The sequence below is a fragment of the Leucoraja erinacea genome, chromosome 2 (genome assembly GCF_028641065.1).
Source record: "Leucoraja erinacea ecotype New England chromosome 2, Leri_hhj_1, whole genome shotgun sequence".
Taxonomy (NCBI): domain Eukaryota; kingdom Metazoa; phylum Chordata; class Chondrichthyes; order Rajiformes; family Rajidae; genus Leucoraja; species Leucoraja erinaceus.
This window is the reverse complement of record NC_073378.1, coordinates 54,797,940-54,824,051: the sequence shown is the minus strand read 5'-3', so window position 1 is coordinate 54,824,051 and position 26,112 is coordinate 54,797,940. Positions and strand designations below refer to the sequence as shown.

Here is a 26,112-nt window from a genome sequence, read left to right as displayed (position 1 = left end):
AGCATAAAGTTAAAAGTAAAAACTACTGACAAGAATCTCTGCTTTATCCATCTGTCTAATTTTAATGGTGAGATGATTCAACATAATAAAAGGCAGTGAAAGCAAACATTCCCGGGGTGAAGTATTGCCTGAAGGGAAATGCAATATTTGAAAGCCTGCTGTCATTACTACCTCAGGACAGAAAATCAGCAACACAAACCATTTAATCCTGCTGTTCTCAACAACAAACTTTTATGATGCATTAAAGTGTATCGCTGGTGTACCCTGACTAATCTTTCATTGTTGTGTTAAAGATTATTTTGTTCAAAAGGCTCAAATGCCTCCAGATATATTCAACAGAATATTTTTGTGCCCAATAGCAGCTATCGCAGTTATATTGTACAACTTGTAAACAGGATACAGTTCATCATTCTCCTGTCTTATAAGTAATTTCATCAGTATTATTAACTCCAGTCATGTTTGCTGGGGTTACAAGGAACTCGAAACCACACACCACCAGATACAGGAACAGCTTTAACCCCACTATTATCAAGCTTCTGAATAGTTTGTCCGTAAACAAGGGCACTGTTTGATTTACCTCTATCCTATTGAGGATCTTTAGACTTTAACTGATATGCTACAATGTGGAGAACGATATTCTACATTTTCTATCTTCCCCTTTGGTCTATCTGTTGTACTTGTTTGAACCGATTGCGTCTATGTATTGTATATCTCATCTGTTTGGAGAGCATGAAAAACAGCTTTCCACAGTACATATGACAATAATAATAAACCAAAACTTAAAGAGGAATTTATAATAATGAGCACAAAAGTTCCTGCCAGCAGCAGGCTGCTCATGTTAAATTTTAATCAATATGTTCATTACAAAGCCGGGGTTGCCTACCATGAACGTAACGGCCTGTCCCACTTAGGCGACTCTTCTGGCGACTGCCAGGGACTAGTTTTAATGGTATTCACCTACGACACCTGGCAACACCTATGTCAACCTACGATAGCAAAAATTATCGCCACTGTCGCCAAACATCTTTCAACATGTTGAACATTTTTCGGCAGTCGCCTGTAGTCGCCCAAAAAAATCGCCTAAATGGGTCAGGCCTAATACTCTCCAAAGCTGTCTTGAACAAAATTGATGAAGTCCTATGCAGTCACAGGGACTTATGCTTGTAAATGCTGCAACGTGGAGAGGGAGAAAATTGAACTCAGTAAAGTACAGCACAGAAACAGTCCCTTTGGCCCACAATATCTGTGCCGAACATAATGCCAAGTGAAACCAATGTTGCCTGCATATGATCCATATCCCTCCATTCCCTGAAGAGATTAAGTCTCTGCATCCACCAACAATTAGAAACATCAAAAAGCTGCAGAAGGTTATTAACATCGATCAAACATTTTAAATGTAAACAAAATCTAAAAAACATGCTTTTAAGCAATTAAAAATATTTAATCAATTCAACTTTAATTTAAAAAAATGAAAATTACCTAATGCTATTTTGCCGTCAATACAGCCATAATTTCCAGTCTTTAGGTATGAACTGACATAAATTAATCTACTGAATTCCTCACGCTGCAGCTTGGCTCCCATGAGGAATATAATGCCAGAGTGTGCATTGCAAAGAAACTGCCATTAACTTCATGCAGCAATTCCAAACTTTCAATCTAGTGTTTACTTTCAGAAATTATAGGTGTTGAATCACCCAATTACACCATCATTTCTAGCCCCAGAGTAGGTTCTCTACCATGGCAAGAGGAAGACAGTGGGAAGAGGTTTACTGTCGAAGGCATGGCATGGAAAATAGACAATAGACAATAGGTGCAGGAGTAGGCCATTCGCCCCTTCGAGCCAGCACCTCCATTCAATGCGATCATGGCTGATCATCCCCAATAAAATACCCTGTTCCCGTATTCTCCCCATAGCCCCAAACTTTGCCATCTTTGAGAGCACTATCTAGCTCTCTCTTGAAAGTACTCAGAGAAACAGCCTCCACCACCCTCCAAGGCAGAGAATTCCACAGACTCATAGAAACATAGAAACATAGAAATTAGGTGCAGGAGTAGGCCATTCGGCCCCTCGAGCCTGCACCGCCATTCAATATGATCATGGCTGATCATCCAACTCAGTATCCCGTACCTGCCTTCTCTCCATACCCTCTGATCCCCTTAGCCACAAAGGCCACATCTAACTCCCTCTTAAATATAGCCAATGAACTGGCCTCAACTACCCTCTGTGGCAGAGAGTTCCAGAGATTCACCACTCTCTGTGTGAAAAAAGTTCTTCTCATCAACTATCTGTGAGAAAAAATGTTTCCTCGTCTCCATTCCAAATGGCTTACTCCTTATTCTTAAACTGTGGCCCCTGGTTCTGAACTCCCCCAACATCGGAAACATGTTTCCTGCCTCTAGCGTGTCCAAACCCTTAACAATCTTATATGTTTCAATAAGATACCCTCTCATCCTTCTAAACTCCAGTGTACAAGCCCATCCACTCCATTCTCTCAGTTTATGACATAAGATAAGATAAGATAAGATACAAATTTATTGTCATTTGGACCCCTTGAGGTCCAAACGAAATGCCGTTTCTGCAGCCTTACATACAAACACATAGACCCAAGACACAACATAATTTACATAAACATCCATCACATCGCTGTGATGGAAGGCCAAATAAACTTATTTCTCCACTGCACTCTCCCCCCCCCCCCCCCCCCATGTCAGAGTCAAAGTCAAAGCCCCCGGCTGGCGATGGCGATTGTCCCGCGGCCATTAAAGCCACGCCGGGTGGTGCGAGGTCGCACACCGGGTCTTGGTGTTAGAGCCCCCGGTGTGCGCTCGCAGAGTCCCGCGGCCATTCCCAGCCGCGCAGGGCGGTGATGTCAGGCCCCGCTCCAGGAGCTCTTCAACCCTGCAACTCGGGCGGGGGAAAGCCCTGAAAAGCGGTCTCCCTCCAGGGAGCCGCGGGCTCCTGGTGCTGCCATCCACAGACCTGTCGTTGGGGCCTCCGACTCTCCGGTCGGGCCGCAGCAGCAGCAGCAGCAGCAGCAGCAGCGCTCCTCCACCGCTCCAACCGTTCCGGACTCGGCCAGCCCCGCGACGGCGACGGTGAGTTGTAGCACCAGAGTCCCCGGCTTCTTCCTGTTGGAGGCCGCTCCTCGTTGCGGCCCCAACGACAACGGAAACCCGACGAGAAAGGTCGGGTCTCCAGTGCAGGGAGAAATTTAAAAAGTTTCCCCCCCCCTCCCACCCCACCCCCACACACACACACCCCAACAAAAAATAACAAAAACTACATTAAAACACAGACAGAAAATAATAAAACGCGGACAGACTGCAGAGGCCGCTGCTGGCCAGAGCCGCGCCGTCCACCGGACAGTCCCGCCATCCCGGGAATTAACCTCGTAGACCTACGCTGCACTTGCTCAATAGCAACAATGTCCTTCCTCAAATTAGGGGGAACAAAACTGCACACAATTCTCCAGGTGTGGTCTCACAAGGGCCCTGTACAACTGCAGAAGGACCTCTTTGCTCCTATACCCGACTCCTCTTGTTATAAAGGCCAACATGCCATTTACTTTCTTCACTGCCTGCTGTACCTATATGCTTACTTTCATAGACTGATGAACAAGGACCCCCTGATCCCGTTGTACTTCCCCTTTTCCCAACTTGACGCCATTTCGATAGTAATCTGCCTTCCTGTTTTTTTATACCAAAGTGGATAACCTCACATTTATCCACATTAAACTTCATCTGCCATGCATCTGCCCACTTCCATAACCTGTCCAAGTCACCCTGCATTCTCGTTGCATCCTCCTCACAGTTCGCACTGCCACCCAGCTTTGTGTCATTTGCAAATTTGCCAATCTTACTTTGAATCCCTTCATTCAATTCATTGATGTATATTGTAAATAGCTGCGGTCCCAGCACCGAGCCTTGCGATACCCCACTAGTCACTGCCTGCCATTCTGAAAGGGACTCGTTAATCCCTAGTCTTTGTTTCCTGTCTGCCAACCAATTTTCTATCTATGTGAGCACTCTATCCCCATGTGCCCTAATTTTGCCCACTAATCTCCTATGTGGGACCTTATCAAATGCTTTCTGAAAGTCCAGGTACACTACATCCACTGACTCTCCCTTGTCCATTTTCCTAGTTACATCCTCAAAAAATTCCTGAAGTTTAGTCAAGCATGATTTCCCCTTCGTAAATCCATGCTGACTCGGACCGATCCTGTTACTGCTATCCAAATGTGCGGCTATTTCATCTTTTATAATTGAATCCAGCATCTTCCCCACCAACGACGTCAGGCTAACTGGTCTATAATTCCCTATTTTCTCTCACCCGCTTTTCTTGTTATGGTCATTACCTCCTAATGGCTCATTAACCTCAAGTTCCTTTGTTAAATCCGGTTCATTACATAACACAAAATCCAGAATTGCCTTCTCCCTGGTAGGCTCTGATATAAGCTGCTCTAAGAATCCATCACAAAGGCACTCTACAAAGTCCCTTTCTTGGGGTCCAGTACCAACCTGACGGGCCTCATGATGTAGATGTCTGTCCTATGATGGAGACACAAATAACTGCAGATGCTCGAATCTTGTGTAGAACACAAAGTGCTGGAGCAGACTGAAGAAGGGTCATCACCCAAAATGTCACTTATCCATGTCCTCCAGAAATTCCGCCTGACCCGCTGTGTTACTCCAACACTTTAGTTCAGAAAAGCTTTTCACTGTACTTCGGTACACATGACAAAAAACTAAACTGAAAACAATCCGATGGGTTTATATTAATGGTTTCTGCCAAAATGTTCTTTGTCAACTGGCAGGACTCACGTTGTCGACCTCCCCGCGGTCAGCCCTGTCAACTGACCTCAGTCAGGTGAACGACAACAAACAGCAGCAGCGCCGCAGCTTTGGCGCCCATCCGGAGCATGCGCCCTTTTTAGAGCGGGCACCTACGGATGTCAAACCGGATGACCTCACCCTGCTGCAGACTTCTGCTGCCTCAAACACAAGAACAAGTAGAAGAAGAAGAAGTCAACTGGCATACAGAGAAGGCTGCATTTATTTATTTCCTGACTACATATTGCATTTTAGGTTATCACTGCAATAAATTGTCACTCCTGCAATAACACTCTTCATAATCATTGATGTGTGAAAGAGAAAGACTACAAAGGTGAGAAAAAGCCCCCATAAATGTATATTAATTTGTGCAACCCTTTTCACGATGTTGATCGGAAAGTGAGAATCTAAAAGCTCTTGGTTGCCTCAGCACAGATCTTGAGTTGGGCCTCCTTTGCTGATGTGCATGACAGGAGTTCCAGAGTGCAGGAACTCGCTAGTTTGTATGCTGTTGGCTATGTCGCTCGGTACACAGCTGAGGGAGCAGTTGTGGCAGCAAGGCCAAGGAGTTCACCGGGAAGTTATGCATGATTATATGAAAAGCATGGCACAGAATCTGGCTATTCAGCTGAACCATTCTCTACTGACCTTCACACTGCACAAGAATCTATTTCAATTCCATCCATCACATTTGAACTCAGTCTTTTAGTTTATATTCCTAATCTTTCTCTTTAATGCATGCCTCTGGTTAACATTTGAAATCAAGCAAGTTTTTCACTTTAACCTTGTCCATCTAAATTTCTCCCTGATCAAGTCCCAGTGGAGTCTGACATAATGTGCCAATCTGTACTGAAGTATGCAGACAGCGAGGTCAAGGGCTTGCTGAACAGACAGTCTCCATCTCACATCAGCTTAAAAGTGTAGTCCTCAACATAGTAGAACAAGGGGACAAAAGACCTTTGCATGTTTAACATGCAAGACATGTTCTTGCATACAAGGGGTCTGCAGTGGCAGGCCTTTGAGAAAACACGTGTCTCGTCAAAGCTGGCTTCCCTATGCATGGGCTACTCCACCTGGCAGCCACACATGGGGCTGGCTCACTCTGCTGTGTTGCTTGGAATTTACTGCACAACTTCAGGCACTTCTGTGCATTTGCATGTCAGACACAATCCACATGATAAGTAGATGATTTTCTGTGACAACAGTTTTGCTTTGAAATTCACACGCTTGTGAATAATCATGGCGCATAATTATTGAGCTACACGACAGAAATGTTTGACTTAGTTATTTATTTCATCCCATATCTCCTTTTACATTGGTTTAAGGTGGTGCAGAATTACAGTCCGAGAATCTTCCACTGTGGAAACAGGTTATTTGGCCCATCTCATCCATGCTGACCAAGATGAGCCTTCTAAGCTACTCCCATTTGTCTGCATTTGGCCCACATCCCTTGAATCCATTCCAACCCATGCACTTTTTTTCAAATATTATTTAAATGTTATTGTATCTGCCTCAACTACTTCATCTGGCAGCTCATTCCACATAAGTATCATCCTCTGTGTGAAAATGTTGTTCCTATTAATATTTTTCCTTTTACCTTCTCAATCCTATGTTCTCCAGTTCATGATTCCCCTAACCTGGGCCTAAGACTCAGTTCATTGACCCTATCTATTCCCTTCATGATTTTATTCTATAAAATCACCCCTTAGCCTCCTGCACACAAAGGAATAATGTCTAAACAGGCCAACCTTTCCCTCAAGACCCTCAGACCCTCGAGTCGTTGCAACATCCTCATACAGTGATGCAGCAGCCAATTTGCTGCCTTCCAGTGCCAGAGATCCAGATTCGGTCCTGACTACGGTTGCTGTCTGTTTGCAGTTTGTACATTCTCCCTGTGACCGCATGGGTTTTCTCCAGGTGCTCCGGTTTCCTCCCACCATCCAGAGACACACAGGTTTGGAGGTTACTTGTCTTCTGCAAATTGTCCCTAGTATGCAGGATAGTGCTTGTGTATGGGATGATCACTGGTCAGCATGAACACGATGGGTTGAAGGGCCTGTTTCCACACAGTTTCTCTAAAGTCTAAAAGTAACGTCTAAATCTTTTCTACATGCTTTTCATTTTATTGGCATTAAAAATAAAATTTAAAAATATGTTAAAAGCCCATCGTTCCATTGTTAGTTAAAAGATAAATATGCAGTGAAATAGAACAGAAAGAAATAAACAAAAATCTGAGTAAAACTTACCTTTGTTATGAAAGCCAGCAACCCCAGCAAGAGAGTCAACGGTGTTTAATTGTCATATGTACCAAAAATGAAACAATTAAATTCTTACTTGTGGCATCCAGTGTGTTTCCAACTTCTCATTGCAGACATGCAAGTTGAAGGCATATTGAATGGCAGAAAACTCTTGCAGAACTGCTGCCGACAATGATGCACAATCCAACTGACCGACTTCAAGACAAGTGCTAAACGTATCACACTTTTGGGAACAGACATGGATAAAAGCACATCTACTACTCACAATTATGGCAAGTTGCGCCAGAGTATCCCGTCCCTTCACAGTTGCATTTAAAGCTGTCCCAGGTCTGAGTGCATCTCCCTCCATGCTCACAGTGATTTGGTAAGCATCTGTCAGAATACAAATAAAAAAAAAGTTTAAGGTACTGATTTAAAATTAAACTAAAAGTTTAACGACTGTTCAATGTGAAGATGTCTATGCACAACCTTTTGGGAATTAAATTAATCAGTACATCAGTTAATGTTTCTGAAGCAATTAATCCGTGTTTTGGCCTGTATTTAATTATCGATTTAATGAAAAAATTAATAATTAATAAGCCGCCAAATGGAAAAAATTGAATTCTAGGAACAAAGGTATCTTCTTCAAAAGCTTTGCATAAAGGCACATTTTCTGGATGAATTAATTAACTGGTTTTTTTAACCCGTTAGAATTTACAGTAGAAATTATTTTAGCACAATACACACATACATATTGATAAGAATATTCAACAATTTTTGTTAAAATATGAGAGATTACAAAATATAACAATTGCACCATCTTTTCAGATGGTATATTAATTGATAGAATTATCCTTCAGAATAAATAAATTAAATCATAATCCCAAGGATTTGAAATACATAAAAGGATGAATTGGTGCATTATTTCAAATGTACCAGAGAATACTAAAATTAAATTTAACAGATTTTTTTAAATTATGATGGGTTTTAAAACAGTGAATAGGAAAACATTCTCGAGTTGAAAATGTTATATCAACATAATTTAATGAAATATGTTGTACCCTTTATCTGTGCACTGTGAAGGACTTTATTGTATTAATGTACAGTATTTTCTTTGACTGGATAGCACACAAACAACAGCTTTTCAGTGTACCTCGGTACACATGACAATAATAAACTAAACTAAATTAAACTGAAAAGTCAATTCAAGCCCATCATCAACCTAAAATAGTCACAGAGAATTATAAGAATGCTGAGGAGACATTTTTAATGTAAACTACTGCAGGGATGAGGACTAGTTTCTTACAGTCAGGCAGATATAACATTTCAGCTGAACAAATATTCAAAGCAGAGGTTACTGATTGAGAACAGAGCAATACGATTGGCTTTAGAGAGCTCCAGTAAAGAGCCAAGTAAGACAAACTAAACTCAATGCCTTCTCTTCTCTTTCATGTCACTTTTTGGTTTAATTGATTCTGGTTTATATGGTCAATTTGTACTGAAATGTAATTGATAACATTGGATATGGATCATAATTAAACTTCAATTATATAATGTCACCAAGAAATGTGTATCGTCTGATTGGAGTCACAAATGTATTTGCAAAATAATAGTTGCTAAAAAAATGCAGCCATTTTAAGGATACTCTCAATTTAGTTTAGCAATGTAGTTTTAGTTTTATTTTTGAGTGGTTAATGTCCTATCTTGTAGCATAATTGTAATCAGTGCTTTTATTTTTTTTATTTTTATTAGAAGTAGACATATTATAAAGTATAGTTACATATTATAATAAAAAAACTTTTCATATAGATCAGTCATACATTTATTAAAATTTTCAATTGTCGATTACTTCTGCTTCTAGTGGGGTTTTTTATATAGAAAAATGAGAGAAAGAGAGAAAAAAGAGTTACAAATATCAAAAAAAACAAAAAAAGGTGGAATGGATTACTTATAATACGTCATTGGAGATAGGTTCGTAAATTATAAAGTATGACTTTTCATCTAATCCCGAGTTCAAGTTTCAGTTGGATTTTCGTGCTGGGCCAATCTATCCCGTCAGATAATTAATGAATGGAGCCCATATTTTATCAAAAAGTTCTTGTTTGTCCATTAAGACAAGTCTAATTCTTTCTAGATATAGGGTCTCCGACATTTCCACAATCCACATTTTAATTGTGGGGGTCGTAGGGCCTTTCCAAAATTTTAATATTAATTTTTTCCCGGTTATTATACTGTAGTCAAGGAAATTTCTTTGGCTTGTTGTGTGTTAAACTTTGCTCTGATATTCCAAGTATTATTAATTTTGAGTTTGGATCCAGTTTTGTATTAATAACTTCTGAAATTATTTCAAAAATATCCATCCAGAAATGTTTAATTTTTATACAATGTGCAAACGTATGTGTTAAATTAGCATCTAGATGTAGACATTTATCACAAATAGGAGAGATTTGTGGGAAGATTCTATTTAGTTTTATTTTAGAGTAGTGTAATCTATGTAAGACTTTAAATTGTATTAAAGCATGTCTGGCATTTAACGAACATTGATGTATATGTTGTAATCTTTCGTCCCACAAATCTTTTGTTTTAGGATTACCTAATTAATTTTCCCATGTGTGTCTATATGGTTCCGACGATGGTATCTCGTTGTTTAGGAGGGTGTTATAAATATAAGCTATTAATTTTTCAGTGTTAGGATGCTTGTTCAAACATTCATCAAGGATTTCTGGTTCCCTAGTCCTGTAGACTTGTGTGTTAGATTTAACATAATCTCTAATTTGTAGATATCTGAAGAAATTATTTGAGTGCAGTCCATGATTCTGTTGTAACTCCTGAAATGAAAGAAAAGTGCCTTTCCCATAAAGATGTCCAATCTTTTTAATTCCATAATTTTTCCATTGTATGAAACCCTTATCCAAAAAGGATGGTTTGAATAAGGGATTATTTACAATGGGAAGGCATAGTGGTATATTATTCAATTTTAGAACTTTTTTTAATTGTTTCCAAATTCGTATTCCACTGTGTATTATGGGGTTTTCCCTATAGGTTTTTCTGTACAGTTTTGTGGTAGCAAATATGATCGGTCCAATTTCAAAAGGTAAACAGTCTTCCTTTTCCTTCCTTAACCAATCTGGTTGTTGATCCATTTCTCCCAGCCAGAAATTCATGTTTTTAATATGGACTGCCCAAAAATAAAACAAGAAATTTGGCAAAGCCAAACCTCCATTTATCTTTGACTTGCATAAAATGTTTTTTTACTTATTCTATGATTCTTATAATCCCAAATAAAACTTGTAACAATGGAGTCGACTTTTGAAAAAAGTTTTTGGGATATATATTGGGATTAATTGAAATGGGTACAGTAGTTGTGGTAAGAAGATCATTTTTATAGCATTAATTCTACCAAGCATTGAAATGGGAAGTGTTTTCCAGTATTGAATATTCTTGTGTAGTTTATTCATTAAGGTATGAGTGCAGGCAGGTGGGACTAAGGGGAAAAAACATTTGTTTGGCACGGACTTGTAGGGCCGAGATGGCCTGTTTCCGTGCTGTAATTGTTATATGTTATATGTTATATGTAAGGGTGGAAAATTTAGTTTCAATAAAGAGGTATACGTCTTAGTTACATAGATTCCTAAGTATTTAAATTTATCTTTAACTATTTTAAAAGGGGATTGTTGTAATGTATGTAGATTGAGTTTTGTTACTGGCAATTAATTCTATATCCTGAGAACTGACGAAATTGAGTTATTAAATTTAAAAGATTTGGAATACTAGTTTCTAACTTTGTAATATATATTAATACATCATCTGCATACAAGGAACTTTTATTCCTTGTTTCTCTAGTGTTATATCCGTACATTCCTGTATGGGTTCTAACGCTTTCTGCTAGGGGTTCGATTGCAAGAGCAAATAATAGTGGGGATAGTGAACATCCTTGTCTACAACCTCTAGAGAGGTTAAATTTAGTTGATAACATTTGGTTTGTTAATATTCTAGCTGTTGGATTAGAGTATACCAATTTAACCCATGTACAGTACTTCTCTCCCAATTGAAATTTTTCCATCAACGAAAATAAATATGGCCATTCTACCTGGTCAAATGCTTTTTCAGCATCTAACAAAATAATTGCTAGATCTGCATTAGGAATTCTATTGGAGTATATAATATTGAATAGTCTTCTCAGATTAAAAAATGAATAACGTTTTGGAATAAAACCTGTTTGGTCGGGGTGTATTAATTTGTTAATCACTAAGCTCAATCTATGAGATAGAATTTGAGTAAATACTAGACCAAGTGCAGACCCGTTGGGTCTGTTCCCCCAACGTGCGGTGTTGGGGGGGGGGGGGGGGGGGGGAGGTGGCATGCAGCGTCACACACTAACTATCCACCGCCCACCCACCCCCCCCCCCTGCACACACGCTAATTACCCCCCGTGATATTATATTAATATTATTAATTTGCTCCTTTTACCCCATAACCACTCTATTACTGACGCATAGCCCCCATCGCAGTCACATCTAGAGAGGGGGGGAGGGTAGAAGAGTGAGGGCAGAGAGAGAAGGGGCAGAGACACAGGTAGAGACAGAGATACAGAGAGAGGGGAAAGGAGGGATAGGGGGGGTGGAGAGGAGGGTAAGAGGGAGGGTGGGTGAGGGGGGGGAAGGTGGGGGAGGAGAGAGAGAGGGTGAGTGTGAGGGGAGAGAGAGGGGGTGCTGAGAGGGGGGTGAGGGGGAGAGGTGGGGAGCAGGGAGGGGGAGGGGTGGAGGGAAGAGCGTAGGGGGTGTGGAGGGGAGGTGGTTTAGGGGAGGGATGGTGGGGGAGGGGATGGATGGGAGGAAAAAATGAGGGGAGGGAGAGGGGGGAGTGAGGAAGAGGGAGAGGGAGAGGGAGAGGGAGAGGGAGAGGGAGAGGGAGGGAGGGAGAGAGAGAAGAGGGAGAGGGAGAGGGAAGAGGGACGCCTAGAGGGAGAGGGAGAGGAGAGGGAGAGGGAGAGGGAGAGGGAGAGGGACAGAGAGAGGGAGAGGGAGAGGGAGAGGGAGATGGGAGAGGGAGAGGGAGAGGGAGAGGGAGGGGAGGGAGAGGGGGGAGAGGGGGGGAGGGGGAGGGGGGGGGGGGGGGGGGGGAGCCTTTTTCATTCAACCCATGAACAACCATTTGCAGGCAGATGTCTTTTACTTTAACTATATTTTCATTTTCAAACCAAATTAAGGGTAGTCACAGTGCTGTATACATTTGTTCAGTCATTCAGAGCTCAGAGTGACAGAGACTAATTGACAGAGCTCCAGCTTGCAGAGACTAATTGAGGCACACCACTTCCTGGTTTTATAGTCCCTTCCCCTGCCTCCAGCAGGGGCAGCAGAGAGAATGGGTAATTTTGTAAAAACATTAATATCTCTGTCATATTTCATCGACGGGAAAAATCCTCGGCACACATATGGCGGAGGGGGGCTCTGAGCGAGCTGGCCAAAAATGACTGCCGTAGGTGGCGGCGTTCTCTCGGAAATCGCAGCACAGATCGCCAAAACCGGTCAAGAACAGAGTTTTAGAAATATATAGATTTTCTGATCAGTATTTAAAAGTGCTATTGCTCTATATGAACCTGGGTCTTCAAGATCCTTATCCGTTTTTGGTATGAGTATGATTGTAGATTCATTTAGAGTTTCTGGGAGTTTCTGTTGAGTGTAAGCGCATGTTTACAGTGTCTGTAGGCGTGGAGAAACCAGATCATAACATTTTTTATAAAATTCAGAACTTAGACCATCAGGACCTGCGGCCTTTCCGTTTTTTAAAGATTTAATTGACTCTTCAATGTCTTTTATCGTAATTTCAGCACCTAATCAGTGCTTTTAAACATAACAAATGTAGTCTGTTGCTTAAATGTTATGTATTTAAACACACGCCTAACATTTAAACATTACTTTCCTGATGGCGTACAGGTGAGAGAAAAAGAATGGTACCCTGGCTGGCACCCACCCTCTTTTCCAACATGATTAAAAGACAATGAAAAAATCATGATGAACTCACAAACTCTGACAGGGTTAGTATCATGTGCTGATTATCAATAGGATCTTGCCTTAACTGGCAGATTACATTATGAGGAATTTCTGGGACAGAATTTAAAGAACAGCAAAAGTTTTAAAAACACAACATTTTGGACCATAGAGTTGGACATGCAGTAAGCAGAATTTATAAAAAAATACACCAACTATGTTGTTTTTCTTATTCCCATGACTGTGAGGGAATTTTAGGATGAATTGCAGTGATTTTGGTATTTCTCCAGGACATCCAATTATTTTGAACAGCTGCAAATAAGTTGTGAAAGTTGTGAAAGGGGTGCTGATTATGATTGTGTAGGAGCAAAATGGCAGGGCCATGCAGAGTTTAAGTTCAAAGTAATGGCAAATTTATTAAAACAGAACTTTGATTAACAGCTAACAGCAAAACAAGGTCTTAAGGGCCTGTCCCATTTACGTGTCCTTGGCACACAAATTATGTGACCTCGTGGTCGCGTTGAGGCGCACGGGCATCGTATGGCCGCGTGGGGCCAGTCCCACTGAGAAGCACGGAGGGGTATGTAGTTGTGCGCGACATCGCGCGGGGTTACGAAATTTTTGTAGTAAACAAAATCTTCGCGCGCCAATGACCTCTCACATAACTGACGGCCAAAGTGGGACAGGCCCAAGACCCTGCCACGATGCAACGTCTCACCTCCAACAGCAGCAGAAGCAGGCAAACGATCGCCGAACTCGGCCTGGGGCTCACGGCCGTTGAGGCCCAGATCTGCCCACACTTCTACTCCCAGAGCAGGGCCAAGAAAACAGAAGATAGACACAAAATGCTGGAGTAACTCAGCGGGACTGACAGCATCTCTGGAGAGAAGCAATGGGTGACATTTCGGGTTAAGACCCTTCTTTTCAGACTCGACACGAAACATCACCCATTGCTTTTCTTCAGAGATGCTGCCGGTCCCACTGAGTTACTACAGCTTTGTGTCGATCTTCAAATGATGTCACACGTGCGGGTACGCATGAAATCGCGCCCAACCTTTGCGGGACAGTCGCGGCTCAACGCGACCACGAGGTCGCGGAATTTGCGTGCCAAGGTCACGTAAGTGGGACAGGGGCTTTAATTACAAAAGCTTAACTCACAATAAAACTTGGTCTTGCACAAAATGGAACTCGGAAAGATTCAATTAGGTGACAAACAGAATGAGATGATATCCACAAGTCTAACTTAGTTAACAATAGATCCAATCCACAGTAGATCCAATGATGGGTATATGCTATAACATAATCAATGAAGTTCCTGAAACTTGGGTGTCATCACTGCATTCCATGTCTCTATTTTTAGACTTTCTATGTGGTTCCCTGTCACCACAATAGAACAATCCACATCCCTATTTACTAATTGTTAGCCCTCACTACTCTTTGCCCTATATCAGTTTCAAATGATTGTGTGTCCCTTCTTCTTCCATTTAGGGTGGAACTCCTTTCTGAAGCAACCACATGTGCTTCATAGTCAAGAGCTGAAGGTATTCAATTTGTCTGTATTCAAGAGAGTTAGATATAGCTCTTGAGGCTAACGGAATCAAGGGATATGGGGAGAAAGCGGGAACGGGGTACTAATTTTGGATGATCATTCGTGATCATATTGAATGGCTGTGCTGGCCCAAAGGGCTGAATGGCCCACTCCTGCACCTATTTTCTATGTTTTCATGTCTGAAGAAGACTCCCAACCCAAAATGTCTTCCAGGGAAGCTCTCTGACCAGTTGAGTTAATCCAGCATTTTGTATCTTTTTTTTTAAATTTGCAAAATTTATAATCAACTGCTTGATATTTAAACCAATAAAATTCTGCATTTAAAATTAAATTGAGAACAGGAAGATAAGAAATAGAAACAAGACAACCTGTTCCATCTTGTAATATGATCAGAGTTGACCTTTACCTCTGCACTACTTTGTAGTAGAACCTTCTGATTCTCTTAACAACCGAACACATGTCAATTGCCCACAGATTTATGCAATTGCCTCATTAAGCATGTAAAAACAAAAGAAAAACATTTAGTTTCATTTAAAATGACAGATTGTTGAGCAGCTCAATATGCACCCGTTTAGATAGGCACAGCAACAGGGTGGTAATGCTGCAAATGATCTTTGCACCCGAGGGCCAAATCTTTGTTTGCACCCTTTCACTCTCAGGACCAACAGAATCAACTGGAGGGTTGAACCAGTGGAATCAAATAGAAAGATAAGTGTTTGGGGAGCAACATAATTAATTGGAGGAGAGTTCAGTAACTTGCAAAGTTGGTAGGCAGGAATGTAAAGATTAAAGTAAAGGAATGAAAGGATTGTAAATTAAGAATGTTATGGGTTGAGCTGTGCTACACTCAAAGATAGAAAAAAGAAAGCAAAAATAGTCTCTGAAAGGACAAGAACATACAAGTCATATGAATTAGGCATTGTTGTCTGCACCAGCCTCAGTGCCAGTATCAGTGAATATGACAATTTCATCCTCAGACATAGATAGTTGGTTTCCAATTCTGATAGATACTAATGTGTTTGCAGTGTAAATTAGTTTGCTGCATAAAGATAACTTCTGATTATTAAGACTGAAACATAATGGTCTTTTTAAAATGGTCGACATTTAATTTAAAAATCAAAATAAAATGCTAATAACAGAGGCAATTAATTTACGTCAACAAGCAAAACATCCATTTAGCAATAGGGTATCTACTCCCACATAATGATGATTAAACTATTTATCTTCATTTCCCAAGCAAATATTTTGTGATGGCTCACTGAAAGTTCCAATGTTTTTAAATGAAATTCTAATGCTATTTTTCATTGTGCATACAAGTGATTAGAAGAGAAATCCACTGTATTGATTCATCAAACTTTCCAACTTTGTAAACCATAATTAATCATCTAAAATATTTTCACTATACTTTTGGAGTTCTAATCCTCTAAATGAATGGAAATTCACTAACGGATTAGATAACAATGACAAATTAATTAATATGTGAAGGAATTTTGACAGACAATTTATCTCATCTATCCAGAATAAACCTTGAATGCCAAAACAAATTTTTAAATGCATCCATTGTCCATTTCTAAAGCCTATTCTATGTATTGGTCATTTATTGCTGAAAGGAACTTTCTACCAAGACAAAAGCACATGGTGCTGGAGGAACTCAGTGGGTCAGGCAGCATCTGTAGGACGAATGGACAAGTGACTAGATGCTGGAGTCAATTATAAAAGATGAGAGAGCCGCACATTTGGATAGCAGTAACAGGATCGGTCCGAGTCAGCATGGATTTACGAAGGGGAAATCATGCTTGACTAATTTTCTGGAATTTTTTGAACATGTAACTAGGAAAATGGACAAGGGAGAGCCAGTAGATGTAGTGTACCTGGACTTTCAGAAAGCATTTGATAAGGTCCCACATAGGAGATTAGTGGGCAAAATTAGGGCACATGGTATTGGGGATAGAGTGTTGACCTGGATAGAGAAGTGGTTGGCAGACAGGAAACAAAGAGTAGGGATTAACGGGTCCCTTTCAGAATGGCAGGCAGTGACTAGTGGGGTACCGCAAGGCTCGGTGCTGGGGCCACTGCTAGTTACAATATACATCAATGATTTGGATGAAGGGCTTCAAAGTAACATTAGCAAATTTGCAGATGACACAAAGCTGGGTGGCAGTGCGAACTGTGAGGAGGATGCTATGAGAATGCAGGGCGACTTGAACAGGTTGGGGGAGGGGGCAGATGAAGTTTAATGCGGATAAATGTGAGGTTATCCACTTTGGTAGCAAAAACAGGAAGGCACATTACTATCTAAATGGCGTCGTTGTGAAAAGGGGAAGTACAATGGGTTCTGGAGGTCCTTGTATATGTCTATGAAAGTAAGCATGCAATTGAAGGCAGTGAAGAAAGCAAATGGCACTTTGTCCTTTAAAAAAAGAGGAATTGAATATAGGAGCAAAGAGGTCCTTCTGCTGTTGTACAGAGCCCCAGTGAGACCACACCTGGAGTATTGTGTGCAGTTTTGGTCCCCTAATTTGTGGAAGGACATTCTTGCTCTTGAGGGAGTACAGGGTAGGTTTACAAGGTTAATTCCCCGGATGGCGGGACTGTCATATCCTGAGAGAATGGAGCAGCTGGGCTTGTACTCTCTAGAGTTTAGAAGGATGAGAGGGTATCTCATTGAAACATATAAGATTGTTAAGGGCTTGGACACGCTAGAGGCAGGAAACATGTTCCCGATGTTGGGGGAGTCCAGAACCAGGGGACACAGTTTAAGAATAAGGAGTAAGCCATTTAGAACGGAGACGAGGAAACACTTTTTCTCACAGAGAGTGGTGAGTCTGTGGAATTCTCTGCCTCAGAGGGCGGTGGAGGCAGGTTCTCTGGATGCTTTCAAGAGAGAGCTAGATAGGGTTCTTAAAAATAGCAGAGTCAGGGGATATGGGGAGACGGCAGGAACGGAGTACTGATTGGGGATGATCAGCCATGATCACATTGAATGGCAGTGCTGGCACGAAGGGCCAAATGGCCTACTCCTGCACCTATTGTCTATTGTCTAAAACATTTCCAACTCTGACTTTTTGGAGACAGTTACAATTTCCTTCTCAATAGTTATCCTACAGACAGAATATTTTTCCAAAGATCTGCATTGATAATTGATAATTGAAATTGGTCAACCAGGGATATTTAATATTTACATTTACATTTCTGGTACAGCCAGAATACAATAAGCACAGCACTAATGACAATGTTTCTATGTAGATGCTGGATTTCTATCTATCAGAGAATGAAGATGCTAAAATAAAAATGGAAGGAAAATTGCAGGGCTTCAGCCTCTGGGTCCGATAATCACAAAGGCAGATGAGGAGAATGTGGTTAATGGAGATGCCACTGCACATTTAACAGTGATTAATTTTCCGTGCCAGGGTACTTGGGATTTCTCATTTACACCCAGCCAGCACTAATCTCAGTTTATTTTCTATATTGACATTTAAGATTTTGATCGACGCCAGCATAGACTCTTTTGCATCATGAAGGATTAAAATAAGATCAGATAATTGACAATAACAGTGGTTGTGAGCTGGGAGGTACATAGAACAGCACTTTGGCCCACTATGTCTGTGCCGAACATGTTGCCAAGTTAAACCAATCTCCTCTTCTTGTACATGAACCATATCCCTCCATTTCCTGCATATCCATTGTGACAGCTGAAAAGAACACCAATAATTCTGAACTGCTTAAATGGCTCGATTAGCGGCACATGAGGACTTAGTTAGAATCATTTGATTTACATCTGACACCAACATATTTTGTTTACAAAATACATTATTAATATATTTTGAATAATGTTTAGTTTTTGTTTACAATTGCTTTGAGGTGGTGGCATTTACACGCATTCCTTGGTTTTCAGAAAATATACTTTCAATCAAATGTGCTGTTCGGCAAAAGTTTGCCAAATGAAAAGGCTGGGTGAATTAAGGTACAGAGTGGTGCGCTATTAATTAGTGAAGAACATGTTCATAAATTAAAGACAAGTACTCTTATAAGTCAAAGTATTATAGAATAAATTCTTATGTTGAATGTACAGATACCAAAGAATACCAACAAGATACTTAAATAACATAATAGTACAGTGTTGGTGAAATAGAATTAACATTGCTATTCACAGTTATTCCCTTTGTCATGTATCTCTGCACTGTGGATGATCGATTGTAATCGTGTATTGTCTTTCTGCTGAGTGGTTAGCATGCAACAAAAGCAGTTCACTGTACCTCGCTACACGTGGCAATAACCTAAACTAAACTAAACTAGAGAAAAAAAACAATTTTGCACCATGTTCCTATGCTCTATTTCTCTATGCTCTCCTGAAGACACAAGCACCTGATGCCTGGTTTTATTTACCCACATGGTCTTTTGTGCAATAGAGTGGGAGGATCATTTTTTATTGATCATGAAACCTGACAGATTTGCTCAGCCCAGGGGAACCTGTGGGCAATAATAAAAGCTCGGATGTTGTTATCTGCAGTCAAATGCACCACTGACCAAACAGATACATCCCTGTAAAGATATAGGAATGTGGCATAAATGTCACCTTGCCTGATAGTGCCTGGAGACAGCTCCAAGAAATAGTGATGCGTAATGCAGGTCGAGCAATCAATCAGCTTAAATTATTCTCAATCACAGTAAATCAGTAAGAAGAAAAAAATAAACAGTCAAATAAAGACTATTCCATGTGCACTGGGAATGAAAAAAAAACTAAACTACCACAAAACTTTTAAAAACTTGTTTTGATTTTATCATTTTTAAAGCATAGAATTTTGGAATGGTTAAGGGAGGAAACATAGAAACTTAGAAAATAGGTGCAGGAGTAGGTCATTCGGCCCTTCGAGCCTGTACTGCCATTCAATATGATCATGGCTGATCATCCAACTCGGTATCCTGTACCTGCCTTCTCTCCATACCCCCTGATCCCTTTAGCCACAAGGGCCAAATCTAACTCCCTCTTAAATATAGCCAATGAACTGGCCTCAACTACCTTTTGTGGCAGAGAATTCCACAGATTTCACAGATTTCACTCTCTGTGTGAAAAATGTTTTTCTCATCTCGGTCCTAAAGGATTTCCCCCTTATCCTTAAACTGTGACCCCTTGTCCTGGATGGCGGTTCATATGGCAGTTCATATGTAAATGAAATAGCAGTTCATATGTAAATGAACACATTTTGGGGGGCAGCAGTTCTGGCTTTGAGCACCTTAATCATTACCCCTCATACAACACAGGTAATGAAAATCAAAACCACACACTGAAAATCTGAAATAAAACCAGATATTGCAGGGAGCATGCAGGAGGTGCCCGTCATCGAAGGGATTTACAGGATTCGCTGCTTCAAAAAGGCAGCCAGCATCATCGGAAACCCCACCACCCTGCCACACACTCATTTCACTCCTGCTTTCATGAAGAAGATATAGGAGCCTGATATTAAGGAACAGCTTCTTCCCCACAGGGAAGAAGGACTTTATCAAATGCCTTCCAAAATCCGTAGCCAATATTCCTAGCCCTACCTTAATCGATCAACATTATTACCTCCTCCAAAAGCTCAATCAAGTTAGTAAGACATGACCTTCCACAGACAACGTCAAGGTGCCTGTCCTTAATTGTCCCATTCTCTTCCAAATGCGAGTAAATCTTATCCCATAGAATTTTTTCAATGGTTTCCCTACCACTGTCGTGAAGCTCACCAGCTTAAAATTTCCTTCCATTGTTAAACAAAGGAAAAACTCTGGCTATTCTCAAATCCTCTGGGACCACCCCTGTTGCCAGAAAGATGCCAAGTCAATGGATATTTTAAGGCAGAGATAGATAGATTCTTGAGTGTCAGAGGTTATGCAGAGAAGGCAGGAGAATGGGGTGAGGAGGGAGAGATAGATCAGCCATGATTGAATGGCAGAGTAGACTTGATGGGCCAAATGGCCTATTTCTACTCCTATCACATTCTACTGACCTCACACATCCTACATGTCCTCCTTAATGAATATAGATTCAAAGTGCTCATTTAGATCCTCGCCTATATTCTCTGACTCCAAGCATTAATTTCCTCTATTTTATAGTGATCCTCCATACTTTTTCCCAAGTTACCCTCTTGTTTACAATGTACAGAAAAAAACCTTTGGAATTTTCATTAATCCAACGTCAATAATATTCCATGGCCTCGTTTGCTCCTAATTCCCAGGTTTTCCAGGGATGCTGCTTGACCCAGCAGTTTGTGTCCTTTATTCAAATGCCCTGCACCTTGCGGTACCCCACAGTCATTGCCTCTCATTCTGAAAGGAACCCGTTAATCCCTACTCTTTGTTTCCTGTCTGCCAACCACTTCTCTATCCATGTCAGCACTCTACCCCCAATAGAAAGTGCCCTAATTTTGCCTAGTAATCTCCCATGTTCGGCTATCTCATCGTTTATAATTGACTCCAGCATCGTCCCCACCACCGATGTCAGGCTAACTGGTCTGTAATTCCCTGTTTTCTCTCTCCTGCCTTTCTTAAAAAGTGGGATAACATTAGCTACCCTCCAATCCACAGGAACAGAGTCTATAGAGCATTGGAAAAGAAAAGCAAAAAAATAATGATATTAGAAATGATGCTTTGGTTATTTATTAGTGTCTTGTATTCGTAAAGATCATCAAAAGTTAAACATGGTCCAAAGGATGAAGGCTTTCTTAAAATTCAACTTTCTTCAGTTTTATCTGCTATCACTTCAGTTTTTTGACAACAGTAAACTTTGGTACTCATATATAATTCTCTTGCTAATTTGATACTTTCCAAAAAATTACAGTAAATGACTACTTATTCTTAATAATGTTATAGTTAGAATCATAAATGAGATTCAATGCTAAACCAAAAATTTTGTCAAAATGTTCAGCATTTACAGTTAAAATATTTTTCTGGTATTTCTGTTCCTATTAACATTCTGTTTACATATATTAGTTGGCATGGCAGTCATGTGTATCTGGAAATGAAGGTATGATTACACTGTGTGGAGCCCTGAATGAATAACTCACTTATCATAGGACGTTTTGGAGCATCAGTTTTTGACTGATAAAATGTTGCATTTTCAATTAAGTTTCATCTGCAGCTGAACAAACTTATGAACAAAAGACATGGTTTTGACATTGTTGACAGGTGATTATCCAATTCCTGCAGGTTGCTGTCTTAGTACACAGGAACGTTTAAAAGTGTGAAAAACTGTGCGTTCTTGGATATGTATATTTTTTACTTCAAGTTGTTCTCCATTTTTCAGGAGTGCGACAGACTGTGAGCTCCACCATCACTGTCTTTCAGAGTCTGAAGAAGGGTCCCGAGCCTATACATCACCCATTCCTTCTCTCCAGAGAAGCCACCTGTCCCGCTGAGTTATTCCAGCAATGTGTCTATCATCAACAAGTGCAGGGCTGCCAACTCTCACGCTTTGAGCGTGACACTCACACATTTCAGCCAATTCTCACGGCCTCACACTGAAGACAGAATTCTCACGCTGAATTCAGCACCTACACAGCAAAGATCCTATAGCGGAGCTATAGGATCTTTGCTGCACAGTTTGTCTCTTCAGCTGCACAGACACATGACAGCGATCTGCACGGATTGGGAAAGCGCGTCGGTCCCGGGCAGCAGGTGTCCGCGCTTTTTTGCGCCGTCTGCGAGCGCTGCGCTTCCGGCTGCCGCGGTAACCTCGCTCCCTCCCTCCCTCCTGCCCTTCAACTCACACGGCAGCGCCAGCAATCCACGCTACACCGTGCCCGCCAGACTTCCCATTGGGCGGCCGGGGAAAGAGAGGGAGGGGAGAAAGAGAAAAAGAGAGAAAGAAAAAAAAGGAGGGATGGAGGCAAAGAGAGACGGGGAGGGAATGTAGAAAGGGGATGAAGGAAGGGAAGGAGAAAGGGGAGAAAGAGGAAGCGTGAGGAAAAAGAGGGAGGGTTAGGAAAGAGAGGGAGGGGAGGAAACAGGGGGAGGGGGAGGAAAGAGGAAGGGAGGAGGAAAGAGGGAGGGAGGGGAGGATGGAGGGGGGGAAGGAAAGTTGTGTGTGTGTCTGTTTCCCTGTGTGTGTGTGTGTGTGTGTGTGTGTGTGTGTGTGTGTGTGTGTGTGTGTGTGTGTGTGTGTGTGTGTGTGTGTATCCGTGTGTGTGTCTGTCTGTCTCCCTGTGTGTGTGTCTGTCTGTCTCCCTGTGTGTGTGTGTCTGTCTCCCTGTGTGTGTGTGTGTGTGTGTCTGTCTCCCTGTGTGTGTGTGTGTGTGTCTGTCTCCGTGTGTGTGTGTGTGTGTGTGTGTGTGTGTGTGTGTGTGTGTGTGTGTGTGTGTGTCTTCCTTTGTGTATGTGTCTCCCTGTGCGTCTGTTGTCACATCCTGGCCTTAGACAGGGCTGCCAACTCTCACGCTTTGAGCGTGAGAGTCACGCATTTCAGCCAATTCTCACGCTGATGACAGAATTCTCACGCTGTGTTCAGTCCCTGCCCAGTTTATCTCTTTGCGCCACATCACAACGATCTGTGCTGTCTGTGGAAGCGCATCAGTTGCCGGCTATGAGTGACGTCGCATCTCTTCTCTTCTCTTCTTTCTTGGTTGGATGTGCAGCCGCCGACAACATGAAGCAGCCGGAGATAAAACTAACCAGGTGAATCAGTTGTAAAACATGGGGGGACCACAATGAGGCCAAACATCAAGGACAGGGTTCGGCAACCTACGACACACGGGCTGAATCCGGCCCGTAACCCAAAAAACCACGTTTCTTTTTCAATTTGTTTTCGCAGGGTCAGAGCAGGTGAGCCGACCTGAGAACTGCAGCCAGTCCCTGGGACGCGAGCTGATCTGGGAACGGCCAACTTGATCATTATGGACAAATTGGGCCAGCCACATACATGTTGTATGACTCTGACTCTATGAAAATCTGAATGGGCTTAGAATGACCATTTAAGCAAAATTGCCCCCACTTTCCCCATTTTGATTCTTGATGTTAATATCCCTTTGCTCTGTTAACAGCGTTAAAGTACTTATGAGGTCGAGTCAGGAAAGGGAACATGTTATTTCTTTTTAGTTTGCTTTAATTTATTAGTTGATTGTTGTGCCATCATTTCTGAAATGGTCTTAAAGTAACTTAACTGTTATAAAGCAGTAATAAGTGATTTTTGATCAAACAATTGGAACTTGCATAAAATGTTTGCATCATTAGCAGAACTGCCAACTCTCACGCATTGAGCGCGAGACTCACGCATTTCACAGAATTCTCATGCTCTCACGCTGATCACAAAATTTCTCACGCTCAAATATCTGCAGGTGCTGAAAGTTCAAAATAAAGCAAAAATTGTTTTAGAGGTGAGTAAAATCCATGAGGGGAATATCAGGTGAATGCACAGTCTTTTTCCCAGGATATGTGATTCAAGCACTAGAGAGGATTGGTCTAAAGCAGGGCTATCAAACTACCGAGGTGATTTTGGGGGGGAAAAAAGTAGTTTCTCACATACAGATGGTGTGATAGGTGAGACACAACGGCAGTGGTCCCAGCACCAATGACCCTCCCCCTTCCCCCCTGAGGCACGGCACACACCTCCCACCCTCACCCCCGGCGGCTCTATGTCTGTCGACCGCTCTGTCCACACCCCATGGAGTTTTAACCCTGGCCCGAAGCCAGGAGCGGACCGGGTTGGTGCTGCCTCCGGAGCATACGATGGGAGGGGGAACACACCCTCCCCCCATCTGTCGCTACGCTCCCTTGCAATTTCTCACTCTCAACTCTCACCCAATGTTGGCAGCCCTGTAAGTGCGTCATGTGAAGATCCAGAATATGGCAACCCAACCCAAGCCCGTTAAGACCCACAAACAGACGGACCCTGTGCTTGTGGGCCCGGGGTCCAGAAGCATGCTGACTAGTTAAAATTGGCATGTAGCAAAAGCAATGCTGTGGTTGTTATGGGAGATTTCAACATGCAGGTAGACTGGGAAAATCAGGTTGGTACTGGACCCCAAGAAAGGGACTTTGTAGAATGCCTTTGTGATGGATTCTTAGAACAGCTTGTATTGGAGCCTACCAGGGAGAAGGCAATTCTGGATATTGTGTTATGTAATGAACAGGATTTGATAACGGACCTTGAGGTTAATGAGCCATTAGGAGGCAGTGACCATAACATGGTCAGGTTTAATCCACAATTGGAGAGGGAGAAGTTTAGATCAGGGGTGTCAGTGTTGCAGTTGAATAAAGGGGACTATGGGGCCATGAGGGAGGAGCTGGCCAAAGTTGCCTGGAAAGATACACTAGCAGGGATGACAGTGGAACAAAAATGGCAGGTGTTTCTACGAATAATACAGAAGGTGCAGGATCAGTTCATTCCTAGGAGGAAGAAGGATTCCAAGGGGAGAAAGAGAAAGGGACGACAGGGACAGTATAAAAATTAAAGCGAAGAAGTACAACGTTGCAAAGATGAGCGGGAAGCAAGAGGATTGGGTAATGTTTAAAGAACAACAGAAGATAACCAAAAAGACAATACGGGGAGAAAAGATGAGATACGAAGGTAGGCTAGCCAAGAGTATAAAGCAGGATAGTAAAAGCTTCTTTAAATATGTAAAGAGGAAAAAAATAGTTAAGACCAAAGTTGGACCCTTGAAGACGGAAAAAGGTGAATTTATTATGGGGGACAAGGAAATGTCAGATGAGTTGAACAGGTACTTTGGATCTGTCTTCACTAAGGAGGACACAAACAAACTTCCTGATATAGTAGTGGCCAGAGGATCTGGGGTGACGGAGGAACTGAAGAAAATCCACATTAGGTAGGAACTGGTGTTGGATAGACTGATGTGACTGGAGGCTGATAAATCCCCAGGGCCTGATGATCTGCATCCCAGGGTTCTTAAGGAAATGGCTCTAGAAATTGTGGATGCATTGGTGATAATTTTCCAATGTTCTATTGACTCAGGATCAGTTCCTATGGATTGGAGAGTAGCTAATATTATCCCACTTTTTAAGAAAGGCGGGAGAGAGAGTGGTGGGGAAGATGCTGGAGTCAATTATAAAAGATGAGATAGCTGAACATTTGGTTAGCAGTAAGAGGATCATTCCGAGTCAGCATGGATTTACAAAGGGGAAATCATGCTTGACTAATCTTCTGGAAATTTTTGAAGATGTAATGAGGGAAAATGGACAAAGGAGAGTCAGTGGCTGTAGTGTGCCTGGACTTTCAGACAGCATTTGATAAGGTCCCACATAGGAGATGAGTGGGCAAAATTAGGGCACATGGTATTGGGGGTAGAATGCTGACAAGGATAGAGAAGTGGTTGGCAGACAGGAAAGAAAGAGTAGGGATTAACGGGTCCCTTTCAGAATGGCAGGCACTGACTAGTGGGGTACCGCAAGGCTCGGTGCTGGGACCACAGCTATTTACAATATACATCAATGATTTGGATGAAGGGATTCAAAGCAACATTAGCAAATTTGCAGATGACACAAAGCTGGGTGGCAGTGTGAACTGTGAGGAGGATGCTAT

At 41.8% G+C, this 26,112-nt stretch overlaps 1 protein-coding gene across 2 annotated transcripts in view; it reads right to left on the bottom strand.

The window, feature by feature from the left end:
* The window catches only part of LOC129710200 (contactin-associated protein-like 2), a 1,639,166-nt gene that overhangs the window by 710,215 nt on the left and 902,839 nt on the right, over window positions 1–26,112 (bottom strand). For both annotated transcript variants that reach the window (XM_055657015.1, XM_055657024.1), the window contains exon 11: window positions 7,354–7,460. In XM_055657015.1, the coding sequence (XP_055512990.1) occupies window positions 7,354–7,460 (107 nt within the window). The remainder of the gene's footprint in view (window positions 1–7,353; window positions 7,461–26,112) is intronic.